This window comes from Seriola lalandi, unplaced genomic scaffold (assembly GCF_002814215.2).
Source record: "Seriola lalandi dorsalis isolate HSWRI2012SDOR001 ecotype SW California unplaced genomic scaffold, Sedor1 jcf7180002054735, whole genome shotgun sequence".
Classification (NCBI taxonomy): domain Eukaryota; kingdom Metazoa; phylum Chordata; class Actinopteri; order Carangiformes; family Carangidae; genus Seriola; species Seriola lalandi.
In genome coordinates this window covers 734,945-751,622 of record NW_019525288.1, presented here as the reverse complement: position 1 = coordinate 751,622, position 16,678 = coordinate 734,945, and the positions used below count along the sequence as shown (strand labels likewise).

The 16,678-nt window shown below is 40.9% G+C and overlaps 1 protein-coding gene across 2 annotated transcripts in view; it reads left to right on the top strand.

Annotated features, from left to right (window-relative positions):
- The window catches only part of cdh15 (cadherin 15, type 1, M-cadherin (myotubule)), a 36,852-nt gene that overhangs the window by 8,749 nt on the left and 11,425 nt on the right, over positions 1 to 16,678 (top strand). Inside the window, exon 1 of one of the 2 annotated variants that reach the window (XM_023424366.2) lies at positions 11,644 to 11,901. The exons of the other annotated variant lie outside the window; for it this stretch is intronic. Within the exon in view, the coding sequence (XP_023280134.1) occupies positions 11,851 to 11,901 (51 nt within the window). The 5' untranslated portion in view covers positions 11,644 to 11,850. Of the gene's footprint in view, positions 1 to 11,643; positions 11,902 to 16,678 lie in introns of those variants that run through there. 2 annotated transcript variants of the gene reach the window in all.

Sequence of the window (16,678 nt, the reverse complement as noted above, 5' to 3'; positions counted from 1 at the left end):
CCCACCTCCTCCTCCTTCCTCCAAACATTGCCATTCAAGCATTCAGTCTCTCTCTCCATCTCCCTCTCCCTCTGTCTTCATAGACACACATATACCATCTCCTCTTCAGCACCATGCCAGTGGCAGGGAACATCTGTCTCTAGGTCCCCCTGCCACACAGTGTTAGAGTCAGGGTAGGTCGCTCACTCGACTGGCCAGTCTGGGAAGGCCTGTGGGCAGCAGGACTGGCTCAGATATGAGGGCGTCCAGGCGGAAACTTGTCCCCAGGTCCATCCTGCTTTGCCTGCCTCATGCCATTTGTATCTCTTTGAGTGTGTGTGTGTGTGTGTGTGTGTGCGCGCACATGTATGTGTGTTAGGGAGAGAGAGACAGAGAGAGATTTTGCAAGCATAGACAGTGATTTTGTAGGTCAGAGGCCACCAAGGCATCAAAAACAACTAAAGGCTGCCTCTACGTGTCCTCTCACTCTTTGTGTCTTTTTCTAAGTGCCTCTGATGCTCATGTCTTTCTGTTTGACTTTGTAAAATATGTGTGTGTGCGCTTTGCACAAGCCTTCAGTACATGTGTGTTTTCTCAGCCTTGCAGCAGTGCAGAACTAGCAGTGATGCATCCCTGTGCTCAGCCACTGTTTGGCCAGTTTTAATCTCCTTACATTTAGACTGTTTAAATTGTCTCAGTTCAGTTAAGTTCCTATTTACCTAACCAAAGTGGAATGCTATCAGAGGCAGCAGGCAGTAGTCTGCCAGTCACACAGCAGATAGCTCCTTCATGCAGCGACAGCCCCGATAAGGGGGGAAAGTACTCTTTAATCAAACAGTGGATGGAATAGGGGATGAGAACAGGGAGCCTGGACTGGGTTGTATCAGCTATTCCTTACTAACTTTGTGTGTAAAGTCCTTCTTAAGTTCTCAGTAATACTAGCTAGCTTCAAAGTAGCGATTTACCAAACTGAGTTGCACCTAAAATTTTGTCTTAGCTGTAAATTGGTTGCTAGGAAAAATCTGTGGCACTGTCCAGTCAAAATCAACTATGTAGGCTTAACATGAAGTCACAAACATAACTGCTAAATGGCTGCTAAATAAAACAGCTTGAGAAAGGCCAAAAAGATATATTTAACTTTTTATATATTATTAAATAATATACTAAACTGCCAGTCCTTTGTAAATGTAGGTGTGACCTTGTTTACTTACATACACGGATAAAAACGTGTGTTTCAAATTTAGCAGCATTTATGCCATATAGAGTATCTGAATGGAAATATCTGATTATGCTAACCTTACCGAAGCTATTTAGCTAAACGTTTTGTAATTTGAGTTTTAAAATGTTATTTTTGTGAGAAGAAATTTAATTTCTTCCCAGTTCTCATCATGTTTCATATTAGTTAATTTTTTACTCTTTACCTTAAACAGGTCATTTGTTAGCAAATTAATATCAGCTTTGTCTGTTGGTTCACTTTCCTTACGTTCTGTACCTGGCAGTTAGTCGCTGTAAATATTTTGTGACAACTAATCTCTAAGTAAGAACTGAGCTAGTTAGTTATGTGGTGAAACCCAATTTTATTTAAGTAATGTGTAAATAACCCATGAAATAGATGGGAGATTTTATCGGTCTGTAAATTCTAATTTATTTTCAATCTCTCAGGAATTTTTGAAGAACCATCTAATTTGGTAGCCGACTAAATACAGGTATGGTAGAGAGTGATCAGTGATCAGTGTTTTTATAAATAAAGCACAACCTTGAATGAGTAAAAATATTCCTTGGGGTCTAAATGGAACAATTTCTTTGATGGAAATTCATCTGGAAGTCAATAACAAACTCAACAACTAACAAAAAATAAATAAAAAACTAAACTAAAATAATTTTCCCTGGACTTTGTCTCTATTTTTTCTGTTATTAGTACCAAACTACATGGTTTTCTTCAGGAAACTTTCAAGAAATTCCTTGGAAACAGCGGACCTGTGAAATAAATTACCCTTAAATCTCTGGGTAAACACTTAGGCTAAATTTGGGCTTATGAAGAGTAGTTACAAAGCGGCACCTGGTGCACTTAAAGGGCATCCTGGTTCTTCTTTCTGTCTTCTTCTTCTTTCCTGTTCCTCGATTTCTTTCATCTTGAATTTCTTCTCATTTTTCTCCCTCAGTTCCCCAGTTCTTTTCTCACACAATCACTCCATTTCGATATCTGTAACTGTCCCTCCTTTTCCATATCCATCCATCTTTTTCCATGCCCTTTTCAGTAGGTGGGGTATTTATCATCTTTATACCTGGAGGTTTGAGGGCCATGCATTGGCCTGATAGATGGGCTAGCCACTGATGTGCAACCACCTCAGGAGACACAAACCAGACAGCTATTTAGTAGCTGAACAAGACACATTGCTTTTCTTTTATTGTTTTCAAACTGCAAGGATGTGTGTGCATGCGGGGGGTGGGGGGAGAGGGAAGTTTAAGAGGAGGAGGAGCAGGAAGGAAAGAGAGAAATGAAAAAAAAACAACAACAGATGCTCCTTGGCTGTCCAGAAAAATGCAGCAACTGTGCACAAGATGGGCCATTATCCATCTACAGTGTATCACTATGTTGTTGACAAATCAATGGCTCTGACAGTGATGACTCTGTGTTACAACAAACATAAAGCACTCAGACAGTCTCCCTGCCTGCTATGGAGACTGCAGCAAGGGAGCACTTGGGGCAAGGGTACTCATAGCCAAGAGCGGTGTGTGTGTGCGAGCGTGTGCAACTGTGTGCGTTTGTGTCTGTGTGTGACAGGGGGGGTTTTCATTGTGCACATTCGTGTTTTCAGTGTTTGTGTGCAGGTGTAGTTGTGAAATTTTAATATAAATGCACCAGAGCTCCTCATGAAAGCTTCATGTCATTGATCACATTTTATGAATCATACATATTATTGCTGAGGCTAAATATTAACATTAATTAAAAATACCTTTCAGCCCGACTTAGACATTTTCTTATAGATTCTAAGCACTGAGGTTAACGCAGCACTCCGATTCTTTAACTCAAATCAGTCTTTTCACAAGCAGTCTGCAGAGGCTTTAATGTGAGACTTGACCTGCTCCTTGTTAAAACTGCTCTGCATTAATATCTTGCAGAATAGAAATCTTCAGACAGGGTTGTAGCAGCTCAGTAAGGAATCGCAACTGCAGGCTGTAGCTGAATGTGCTACAGAACAAAGATACATTCATGCAGACATACTGTACAGTACATGGGATTTATGGTTAACATGCAACATGCATGCTGAGACAGGGAGGCGGTGCGCTCTGGTGGGCACGTATAGAGATATCATCTCTGTGTGGAAACTGGGAGTTGGAGATGGCTAAGGGGTTTGGGGGGGGGGGCATGTAATGAGTTAGCCAAGACTTGCAGCACGAGCCATAAGAAAGAGAGGAGGGAGTTTGATTGACAGGTAGTCTCAAAGCACCCTGTGGCAGGTGCCAGGGGCAGGTCACTGGGGCGAGAACACTGTTACCCATATAGATATAAACGCTTGACTGCTTGACTGCCATCTTTGCATATGGGGCTCTCATTGCTCAGGACACATGAACCCAATGGTTTCTCATCCGGAGGTTTTAAAAAACAAAAGCAAAGATGAGAGAAATCTCTAAGACATTCTCCAAGACAGTTCACGTTGATGAACAGAGAAACTGTACATCAAGTGTGTTTTTCATCTGTAGTCCCCATTCAGATGTTAAATGGTGACACAAGGTGCTCCCAAAAAAAAGACACCGTAGGTCGTTTGTACAAGCAACTTATTACAACCCAAAAAAGATAAAAATTACAAAGAAATGCATAGCAGTTATAGTTTATAAACCCTTACAAAGTGAGCAATGACGTATGCCGTTTGTGGCTACTACCATTGTTTAGATTGGGAAAAAGAGGCAAAACTTTTGTCCCGCAGCAGAGGGGACATTTTTTCATCCTGATAGTGAGAAAAGATTTTGGAAATACCTTCAGAACAGTAAGTAAATGTTGATTAAGATCCTCATGGGTTTTTCAAAGAACCAGAAACTAGTAAACCATTTCCCTGTAGTGAAGCCCCCTCCCTTTCCCTCCCAGCACTTGGAGGTCAGAGCTCAGGATCAGCTGAAGAACAGCATCACTGCTGGGTACAAATCCTCTGAAGGGCAGTCCCTGTACTTACTACACCACCCTGCTGCCCAAATTAAAGAGGCGACAAAGTCTATGGATGTTAAGTGAACAAAAAGAAGCAGGGAGACAAAATCATGCTAGGAGTAAAAGCCCAGTGAATGTAATTTTTGGCTCAACTAAGCGCCGCCTCTGATTTTATCCATGCACAGAGACAGAGGGAGGAGAGCAGCAAGGACAGAGAATGGGGGGAGCTGAAGGGGTTAAAAGGGACCAATGTCGGCGGAACACAGGCAATAAGACAAGTGTCGACAGCGACAGGAAAAAGACGGAGGCTGCCCATGTGCCTATGTCTCCTCCACCACCCTACCCCCCTCCGCCCACCCCCTCCACTGCAGACAAGCATATGTGGGCTGACAACATGACATTGCCAGTGAAGAGAGGGAGGGACAGAGAGAGAGGGAGAGACAGAGAGAGAGGGAGAGAGAGAGGGAGGGAGGACCAGGAGCCTCGGTAGCCCTGACATCCCCGACTCTGACAGCTGATGGAGGCAGATTAGGCTCACGCACGCACATAACTGTCACCCGCCTCCCACACCCATCCCCATCCACCCCTCTCCTCAATTCTAGCTCCCTCATCCAAAAAGCCATGCAGAGGCCTTCCTCTAACTCTTCTCTCTCCCTCAGCTGCTCCTCCTGCTTCCTTCCCTCCTTCTGGCCATGCAAAGAGCAGCACTGTCTGCCAAACTCTCCTCCCTTTACTCCTTTCCTTGTACAGATGCAAAAACACACAAACACAATGTATCCGAGAAAGTGACCATTACCGGCTCAGCGCTGAGGGGATGATGTTACACAGGTGGATTTGTATCACGCAGGGCTTTGTGAATTTGTACTGATACAATGTTTATGCTTCTGCTTAGCCAGCTATGACCCAGCTGTATTGATGGCCAAGGTCTAACAACCGAATCAAGATGCAAGTCAGCAACCACAATGTCGAGACCTGTAACTGAGAGCGAGTTCACGCAAGCCGTCTGCCTATTACAGTACACAGCAGATATCCATTACCATAATGTCTGTACGCCCCATGACTCAGGTGCCCTCACACAGCCCAGACACCCCCTGTGGGGTTAGCTAGAGTTATGAACACACTTAACTGATACATTAGCTATATATGTACACATAACTGAAGAAGAAATTGCAAAAGTGTCTTATCTCAGCGTGGATAATAGGGTGCATTCTTCTTGTTGGAAGTCATTCTTTATTCTTTGAAAAATACGGGGAGAGGAAAGAGAGCAGAAGTCTGTGTGTGTGTGTGTGTGTGTGTGTGTGTGTGTGTGTGTGTGTGTGTGTGTGTGTGTGTGTGTGTGTTGCTTGTATACTTCTGTGTAAGAAACAAAAAGCTGACATTTTACTCTCTGACAGATAAGAGGTAGAGAGGAGGGAAAGGAAGAGAAAGCGTGTGCGTGCGTGTGTTTATGTGTGTGTTTATGTTTATGTGTGTGTGTGTGTGTGTGTGTGTGTGTAGCGAGGCAGACATCAACCTTGGGACAGTATGTCATCGATTGAGCTGCAGGAAGAGGCCTATTATCTCCAGCCATGGTTCAAGCGGGGGAGTCAAGTGTGTCATATGTGTTGGCTCTAATTGGCAACCCACCCTGGTGGAGGCTGACTGGGGCGAAGGCAGAGCTGCAGTAACCCAGCCACCCCCCACTCACACACACTCACCTCCCTTCACTGTTGCCTTCGGAAATGTTACATTGTTGCTGTTTGAGGCTTTGGAGTAACTGTTTTTCTTCACTCACAAAGAAATCACATATTTATAAATGGTGCGAACACAAATACGTGTTCAGAGACATTACAGCGAACAAAGTGAATAGCCGACTTTAATCCAGAGATTATTATAGTGTGTATGTCTATGTGTGTGTTTGTTTATAGTTTATAGTTATATATGCTGCAAGGCTTTTCTTGTCTGCGATTGTGTTATTTTGATTAGCAAACTGCACTTTAGTGGCTGACTTGTATTGTGAGTCAGTCTCTGCTCTTTTTCTGTTCAATATTTTTTTCTCCATCCTCAGGGTCATCATTTGTTCTATTCTTCAGACAGATCTCTTATTAGACAAACCCTCAAGTGTGGTAAGTTTCCCTCTCCTCCTCTCGCCACTCAAGCTGAATGCTTACATGGTGTAACACTGCCCTCTGCTGGTGTCACAGTATTTGCAGCCAAAAGTAGAAAAGAACTGCCTTCAAAACAACGTAAGACATGATTTGGGCTAGTCAGTGTACAATTGTCTATGGGTGGATGAAAAAATGCACAAAAAACCTATGTAAAACAATCACAGTCTAACTGAAACAAAAGATGTTTAAAGATGGGTGTGCAGTATATCAATTGTAAAATGTCCTATTTAGTGCTCCGTGCTGGGATAGATATAAACTATTGAATTCTTTAATTCATTGGTTTGTTATTTCCCTCCCAAGTTATTTTTATACATTATTTACTGTAAGTAATTTAATAAATGAAGAAAGGTGAAAATCAGATCTCACCTTTCATATAATAATGTGTGATACTCTTTACAGAGAAGTTTTTTTTTTTGTTTGTTTTTTGCAACTTAAGCAAATGTTTTGGCAGCCAATCAGTGTGTCATTCTGATGATGGCAGTTTAACTTCTACATTATACATGCAGAAATTATATTCAAAGGGTGTTAAGGCTTTGGCCCAATAAGCCGCTTTCTTAAAGGCTTTTATACTTTGTTTGCCCTGGAATTGATTTCCTGTCGAGGAGGCAAGCAAGCAAGAATAACCCTAATAATAACCCTAACCCTAAATTAAAGTAATGAATAAATTAAGTTACATTAGTTTTCTTGTTGAAATGGTTTTCCAGTTTATGCTCTTATTGAAAAAAAATTGTATGACCAGCATTAACTAATGAATTATCAACACAAGATATGGTGGAATTACTTACTTGTTCTCAGACAAAGTTCAAGAGATGCAAGCTGAGGCAGCTTCAAAGTGAAGCAAATGGTGCATATAAATTTAAGTATCCATATAATAAATTATATAATTCATATAAATGAATTAACATATAATAAATGAATAAATATTGATATGAAGATGGTTTGTTAAATTGATTATGGGACCAATAGATGTTTCATCCTATCATTTGTGAAAGTCTACTCAACCTTTAAAGAGGTTCTTTGTCTCTTAGAGGAGATTTTTTTCTCATAAGGGAATAAAAGTTTAATTATATTTTCCCCATTAAGTGCTGTTAATTAAATAATGATAATATTCTTCATGTCTTCCTTTTATTCCTTATCTTTATAAAAGTGTGTTTCATGATCAAAAGACATTTAGACAAAGTAATGCTGCAAAAATCATCAACAGTAAATTTCAAGATGGTTCACCACTGTACCTGTCACTGGCGTCAGAGATACTGTGTGGAAACCAAGTGCAGGTTTCCTCTGCTTTCCTCCCAATATTCATCATTAATAGTGTTACTGTCTGCCTGGTGAGCCAGACAGCTACCAGGTTTGGTTTCTTATTTCCTGATCAGTGGGGCTCCCAGCCACCTGTGTGTTCAGAAGAATATTTTTTACAGTGACCTTACTACAGCTCCGCTATTACTGCCTCAGTGGGACGCTGCACGAACAAGCCTTTGAAACGCGTGATCTCATTTCATGGTGTTCTACTGGGTCTGATAGTCCTCAGTAATTCAAAGTTGACACTGAGGTGCAGTGTGCAAATGTTGCATCTGCATGTCATCCTCTTTCCAACAGTATATATAATCAACTTGCATACTTTTGAAGTTCATGTGTTTGTAATATCTATCAATATGCGATTTCTTTGAGCTGTCCACTGACATGTCAAATAACTCTATTAATAGCCTAATTTGTAATAGGCTAGGTCTTCCTTCCTTCTGGCTATCTATCGCTTTGGCTATGAAGAACATCAATATCAACAACACTGCAGCTATGCAGCTCATATTTCAAATAAAATTTATTTAAATTGTTTTAAACAAGATTTTTTTTTTTTTTCACAGTCTTTATATAGCAGCAAAGGATACAAAATCATGAATACAGTCATTTAGGGTGTTCTTAAAGCTGCTCTATTTGATATTTCAAAATTGGATCAAATGTGTAAAAGTGTAGCGTGAAAGGCATCACTCATAACAATAAACTCACAGGTTTGATTAATAGCTCACTGTAAGGGAAAAAAATCTCTCTTCTGTTATCTAACTTATTGAAGAAAGAATTCTTTAACCCTGTAGGTGAAATCAGGTGAAAGTGCTCTTTAATATCTGTTTTCACGTGTACATGGAGAAATGATGCTGGGCAGGTTATTCTCTCTTCTAGCCTTCGCTCAGCGCCTTCTGGCAAAGATGCAAAACACCAAAACAGACAGTTACCCAATAGGCCAAGTTGGACCCTTTCACTGGAACACTCATATCCAAACATTTCACAAAATCTGTGTTCTGCAACATTAATAATTTCAACAATCCGGGCAACAGTCAACAACAGCAAAGGACAATGTCCTCGCCGAGTCTTCTCGCTTGCTTGATTATCAGATTGATAACGCTCTTAACCTGAACAACAAGTCGCACGATGAACTCCCCACGAAGACAAAACACATCTGTTCCATCACAACATCATAATTTCCCTCGCATCACTCTGCAGATTTAGATGTGTAACTAATATTTAACAGAGACTGCGTGCTTGTCCACTCTTTCTCATTTGATGCAAGCTGTTTTTCCCACCAACAGCTGGCAGCAGAGCTCTGTCTCTGAATCTGTAGAAAACACTTTGAGCCAGATTTTAATTGGTTCAACTTTTAAACTTTAGCTCTACTTTTGGACCTAGTCGTATTTATAAGAAACACACCTGAACAGGTTTCACACAGAACATTGATTGTGACTACTCATTGGAGAAGCGACATTCTTCCAGAACCACATAGAATATCTGCATGCACTCTAGTATGGGATCCTGTTGTTAGGTAATTGTGTGTGTGTGTGTGTGTGTGTGTGCGTGTGTGCGTGTGTGCGTGTGTGTGTGTGTGTGTGTGTGGAGGGGTGGGGGGGTGGAGGAAGCGAAACATCAGTGTGGCTCCTGCCAACTGCCTCTGCCTGAAATGACAGAGACAGGTGCTGTAAAATCTCCCCTTTATACCAGAACTCTCACACACACTCACATTCGTGAACACATTGACGCATGGAAGCATGCAGACACCCATTCAGGACGCACAGTCAGCCTGCCAACACACTCACTTATTCTCGCTGCTCTACTTTCTAGCATGAGAGTCTCTCAACTGTATCAACAGTATGTCAGTCTCATTTGTAACTATACATTCGTAACACACAGAGTTTCATTTGTGTAGTGGTATTTAATGTCCAAGATAGTCATCACCTCTGGTTTCCAACAGGAATAGGTGTCTGACCTGCAAGCAGAGGAGTGTCTGTGGTGAGAGAGAAGCCAAGAGTTGTTTACTTTGTAAAGATCCGTATCGACCGTTGACCTGTGAGCAGACTTGCTGAGCGCATGTTGAGGAGTGTTCAAAGTGGTGTGGAGCAGATCTGGACTCCATTCATAATCCTCGTCTGACCATCCCATAATGCCAAACACACCATTCCTGCTGGTTGTGTCTCCCACGAGAACATCTAACCAACAAAGCAAACCAACTTCCTCAACTTTTTCCCTCCAAGGTGAACAACCACCTCCTAAAACACTTGTGCTTGATCGTTCATGGCAGTGTTTCAGTCAAACTTTAAGCATCACGGACCAGGCGATCTCTGTTTTGACGTCTCCCGTTGAGCACCATACATCTCCATCTTCTGCTTTGACAGAGTGTTCAAAATAGCAGGAGATCAAAGCATTCTGGCTGAATGTTCTGAATGTGTGAGGACACAACACACGCTGCACTGGACAGCGAGGTTACGTATGCAACCTTACGACATGAAGGTTGAGCTGGACAAGACGGATTTAAGAAGAAAACGACTTCTAAGCCCTTTAAGACTTAAACAGAAGAGTATGCTGTGCTGTCAAGTGGGGCCTGTACAATACTAGAGATATTTGTATTTCTATTTTCCTCTTAGTGCGACAGCAGTAGGTGTTAAAAGACTTACAAAGAGATCGGCCTGATCAAACTATTGCATTTATTTTTGTGGCAGTTTTTAGCTCTGGGGTTGATGTCATTAGCTGTTTTTCAATTTTCTCAAAAACTGAAAATAGTCCATAGTTGTGACTTATTACCATGGGGTATTAGAGACAGATGTTTGTGTCCAGAGTATCATGTCATGGAGGTATTTGTTTTAGATGTAATTGTAAGTTGTAGAATAATTCTGTAGGGCCTAAACAGTAATTGATTATTTATTAGACAGAAAAATAATCTTCAGTAATTTTGATAATTAAAGGTGCTACATGTAAGTTTTCTCTGCGGCAGAATGTAGTCTCTTGCCCAGAGTGGATGGTGACGATGATTGCTTGGCAACAGCTTCAGCCATCGTTGTGTTTACAAGACAAGAGGTTATAATACGCCCGCTGAGCAGCTACTTCTTCAGGGCAGACGGGACACCACAGTCACTCCCTATCGGAAAGTGACGGTGCCAGGCTGAGGCTAGCTGCTAAACAGCTGTTAATGCTAATATTAGCTATGTAGTGATACCAAAAACTTACATTTAGCCCATTTGATTAATTGTTTAATAATAGAGTAATATTTTTCAATGAAAAATGCAAAATTTTCTTTGGTTTCAGCTTCTGTTTCTGCCTTTTATGGTTTATGTAATTGTAAAAAATCTTTAGGTTTTAGGCTGTTGCTCAGACAAAACAATGTCACCTTGACTCCAGGAAACCGTGATCATGTTTATTTCACCAATGTCAGGCAATTTATATGCTTAAGCAATTAATTGTAAAAATAATTAACAAATTCATTTGGGTGACTTTTTTTTTTTTTGGTAGAGAGTCCCTCTTAGTTTGGCCATATATGGCCATGGCATTACACTGAGAGTTTCACAACCCCAAATTCCATCAACAGTGTCTTCAATTAGGCCATGTACAGATTACTAGTGTTGCATCTGACTTCACATTGTACCGTCAGTGTCAGTGCTGCCATAGTTTTCGAGAGCTTTGATTTCTTAAAAAACATTTTAAAACACATTTCTTTTTATTGGCATTTTACTGAAATAGTAATTCCACATTTTCTGCTTTGTAGGTGTCCTGGTTTCACATATTGTCTTGGCTTTCTTTTCCTTTCTCCCTTATGTCTCTCTGTAAAGAACTATTGTTTTGAAAAGTGTTAAATGAGGTTTACTTCCTTGCTTTCAACTGTTGAAGACACTGTTTCTGTCTACACCACCGACAGCTGCTCTGCCTCTCTCTTCATCCTTCTCTCTCTCTCTCTCTCTCTTTCTCTCCCTCTCTCATTGGATTTGTGAGTGACAGCACATGTGCTGGGGTACTTGGGAGGGACGCTGCTGAAATTCTAACCCCCCTACCCCGCGACTGTGAGACATACCCCTGCTATGGACAGGGAGGAGCTGTGAGAGACAGACGCTGGGAGAGGGAAGCAGGGAGAGAGACAGAGAGAGACAGAGAGACGGCAAGAGCAAGAGGACAGAGAGAGGGAAAGAGGGGGACAGAATTCAGGGTTGGAGTGTCGGGCCTTTTCGCCCTGTGTAGCCATTCAGGAGCCCAGTTCTCAGCGGGGGAGCCTCAGATCTTTTAGTCATCAGTGGTCTATTCATACTGAGTTTCTGAGTGCAGGTACTGAGGATGGCGGTACAGATGTTGATGGTGTGTTTGCTGGGTGTTCTGCTTTGTCAGGTAAGTAAAAGTCACTGCCTCTTCATTGTTGATGCTCAAAAAAACAAACAAACAAAGTATTTTGATGTATTTGAGCATTGAAGTACTTCTGTGTTTGCTTTCTGTTGTATCCAGTGTGAGCTTGTTTGTCACAGACTCAGTGGATGAAAGGAGAGGAGGGGGAAAAAAAGTTAAAGTTGTCCTTACCGAGTTGATTGCTGTGACTAGTGGCAGTTTTGTGGTTTGTCTTCAGCTGATGGTTTAGTTTAACTGTTGACTTAATAATTATACATATTTTTATTATACAATAGTTATAAAAAGAACTTAGACCACAGGTGCATGAGCAATGGCGCTAGTGGAGGAGGTATATCCCTCTTCGTTCTCTGATTTCTATAAAATGTTAATAGCAAGTAATTGGATTTCATAGGCTGCTGTAAAGGTACTCAATTTGCACCGAGCTGCACCGTGTGACACTGCCCCCCTCTCTTCCCCTGCTGTGTGGATCTAGATTCAGCCTACCCCCAATTTTTAGCTCACTACTTCTCACTTCCTGCCCCTTCAGAGAGTGATCTTGTTTAGAGAATGACCTTTAGATACCCCACTCCTCAGATACACAGTTTATGTTTTTACCTGAGTGATGTCATCAACCAAACATCAACTAGTTTTCATCAACAGAGGCACTCACACTGGCTCTGCAATCAGAGGTTGTGGCTGATCTAAACAATTCATCCTGCTCGGAAGGAGGATGATGAAGCTTTTTGAGGAGGACGAGGCTCCAGATGTGAACAGAGGGCTCAGGGCATCATTAGTAGCCCCTGTCAGCAGACGCCATTATGAGATCTAAAATGGATGGCAATGTAAACTGACATATTACCAACAGCACTTCCAACCGCCATCAGTCTTTCCCTCTGTTTGGAGTAGTAATGCAGCCCAGGTTGGGCAGGGTGAGTGAGTGGGCCTTGTGTGATTCTTGTTATGATGTGCCCTATAATTCATTGTGAAGTGTCTCTGACCGTGTGAGTTGTTTAATGTCTTTATGGTGAATCTGTGCTATTTTGGTGGTTCATTTCCATATTCCACAGCTAATTGATTGTGGAGAAAATCACTGACAACATAAGGTGTCTCCTTTTGAACATAGATCACTGACACAGCCTCGGGGGAAAACCAGTTCGTTACAGTGAGGCCTCAGTATGTAGTGACATTACACAAAAGATATTTTGGTCAAATCCTCAGGACCTCAGTAATAATTGTATTTATATGAAGATAAATAAATAATCCTGTGAATGATTTGAAAGAGCTTTAAACCCTGAAGCATGACCTGTGAGGTGCAGGATTCTCAGTCCTCAGCCTTGATGCAGATATCAGAGAACTTCTACTTAAACTCTGCAGGGGTTAAACATGGGATTAAATTCCACCTTCAAATGCCAGAAGTGTTAAAAGTCCAAGAAGGGCGATTACCGAATAACAAAAAGTGTCTTATTCAGTTTGTTTACTGTGTTGCAGATTTCATTAAATGGAAACAGTCTGCCTCACCAAAGATCTGTCTCTTGAATATGAAATACAAACCCAGAGGAGGCTTGAAAGGTGCCTCTGAAAAGTTTATAGCTGACTCCTTCACATGAAACAGCAGCTTTAGTGGACTGCAATTATAATTCAACATCAAGACGGAGGAAAAATAAACATCAAAACATCTCCAATCACTCCAAACAAATACTACTTTACCAATGACAATACTGAACACACTGAACACAAACATCACTGAATGAAGTGGGTTATACTTTAAGTTGGTTTGAGAAGGTTCTACGAAGGTTTTGATAGTTTTAGTTCATTGCCATTACAATCCATTGGAGCTGCAGTGAATCCAGATTGACTACACTTACTATCCTTTTCTAAGAAACAAGCTGTAAACTTTTTAAAGCCACGTTCAAGGCGTAGAAAATGGCTGAAGATTCAAAATCTACATTTTTGGTGGTTTATTCCTTTAATGAGTGAATTTACATCAGTAATACAGGCCGTTTACAGAATCTTGAGTTGCTATTTCTCTATGTTGGAAGAGGAAAAATTGCAATGTGCTAAACAACAAGTGCTAAAAGCTCACATATGAAAAATAGACAAACAAAAGAAATTATTTGTTGAATTATTTTTGTAAGCAAACCATAGAGCTGATATATTATGTGATGAATCACGACACGCAATGCACACATTTTCTTTCTACAATGATTCCCAAAGGTGGCTGTTCCTGAAGTAAAACAAAAAGATATTCGTCATGAATTCTAATAAATAAATAATCTGAATGAAATGAATTTAACCATCAGCAGCTGTCAGTCCAATCCAGAGGCTTTGATCAGTGTCACCTGATAGCTTTCTCTAGTGCTTCAGTTGTGCTCTTTTAATTTTCAGTAAGCTGGTGTTTGAGCTTGTTTTGAACTGGAGAGTGTTCAGGCCCGCTGTGGTGGATGTATGTTGTGGCGAGGAGTGGGCAGCTGCCACAGCTGTTCCCAGATGCATACGTGATGCCATTTGTCCCGCTCTGTAATCCCCCTTGCAGTAAGAGGAGTGGGCCACTTCTGGACCATGAAATCGGGTACAAATCAAGAGACTGTAGCAGCGGCCAGCTGGCGCTGAGGTCTCACTCATCGGAAACAATCAGTCAGAGGGTTTAGTCTGAATCACAGGTCCTGCAGGGCGTGGATACCTGCAGGCTGTTTTACACTGACTAGGGTTTCAGATGGAGCAAAGGGTAGAGAGACAACTTCCAGATCATAAAAGCTGGTCCACTGAACAGTGAAGTCCTTTCCTTGTGGCTTTTTTTGGCGTCAGTGTTTTTTACAGACTCAGACATGGAAGACCAAATGATGACAGCTTGCTACTTAATAAGTTAATAAGATGCATAAAAACCATTCTTTAATTACCACAAAAGACCTCAACACATTATATACAGAGCATTTCTATACAATTATTTGTACAAATTATTTTTGAATTTCAATTGTTTGTTGAATTTTTATTTGTTCCTATTACTATCTGAATTTTTTTTTTCATTTTTGTATTACATATTCTATGTTCCTACATTTAGTTCTTATTGTACCTACATTGTGTGAAATATTCAAAGTCTTCATTGGTAATAATTTTGCACGTCAACTACAAATTCAGTTTGATATCGTTATTATCTGTGGAAACTTTGGACTTTTTACCAAATACTGCAGATTTTAGGGCTGTTAATGTTTCTCCCACCAGCATGAGTTTGCAACGATGCACCCACCACCAATGGATCCATCAAAGTTTAAGAGTTCTGTTTTTGTTCTGGTGTATTCTCATTAACAGAACCAAAACACAATGTTAGGCTTCTATGCTGGGAAATAATAGGAGTATAACAGTTCATCTGGTCCTGGTATCACTGTTTTAATTGTAGTTATCAGATGACATTGTTTTACTGAGGTTTTTTTTCAGTAACTCCATGTTTATGTCCTTATTGAGTTCTCCCCTTAGTCTTGGTTTAATGTTAGAACCGTGCTCAGCATTCCTAGATCAGACATCTGCTACAAGGGAGACACACACTTGTTGTGGCACCATAAATAGGGTGTCCATGCCCATGCCGGGCAGTCATGACTTAGCAAAGAGTAAGGGTGTGGGACCAGTATTGTTGGTGACTGACTGGTTGAATGTCTGTGCCTGAGGACCAGTAACAGAAGTGACCAGGGGGACACCTGTGCGACCTCTAGCCCTGTGGCCGTAGGGACTGTCAGCCATGCAACAGACACATTTCCTCTCGGGTGCATAGTTTTTGCTTGAGTTATTTGCACAACTGTCCCACTCACACACACTCATGGAGAGGAGACACTCAGGCAAATAGAGATTTAGTACAGAAACAAATACATACTTCTCTACATTGCTACAGTGAGCGCTCTCTGTGCTTTTCTAAAAAATGTAAATGCTACACAATGGCAAATAGCATTTTTGTAAAATGTCATGGTAAGCGTGGTATGATTTGTCACAGTTACATTTATTTATTTTTTCACATTTCCCCACATTTGTACCGTTGTGTGAACATGCCACACACCCCATGCTATTACCATAAACTTGTAACATCAACCAAAATATCAACCGATGTTAATGGTTTGCAACACGTAATAGGCGTTTGCATTGCTAAGGAAACTAGGATAGTTTATAGGCACAAATAGAAAGGCAACTGTAATGGCTTATGAATGCGTGTCCAAGAAGTAATTCATTTGTACCAGTGGCAATACTTGGAAGGTGGACAGCTCTGATGGCTTTGTGAATGAATGTCTGAGATTTAAAACATTTGCAACCATAGCAAAAGAGGCAAAGCAATTTTACAGTTATCAACACATGGTGAATGTTCGTGTGTGTGTGTGTGTGTGTGTGTGTGTGTGTGTGTGTGTGTGTGTGTGTGTGTGTGTGTGTGTGTGTTTGTTTACAGTCTTACACTATATGTTTGAGTCTAGCTGCTGATATGTGACCCCTGCATATCATCTCTTTCTGACAAGTTTTGATAACAGCTAGTTGTTCTGTTGTTACTATAAATGACAATGTTAAGATATTACCAATCAGAACACCCAATGCTTTGTGTTTTCGTGTTAGCTTTTCATTAATACAACTGTGACATTCTCACAGGGTTGTCTTTAAGTATGGCAAGTGTGCATATTTTTACCAAATCTTTTGCGAATCATCTCCAAGAGATGAGGCAGATTGAAAATCTAGCTCTTTATATAGACTATGATACAGTTAGTGCACTTTTTTTTTTTTTTTTTTTTTTTTTAAAAAAAAACCAAAAAAAATG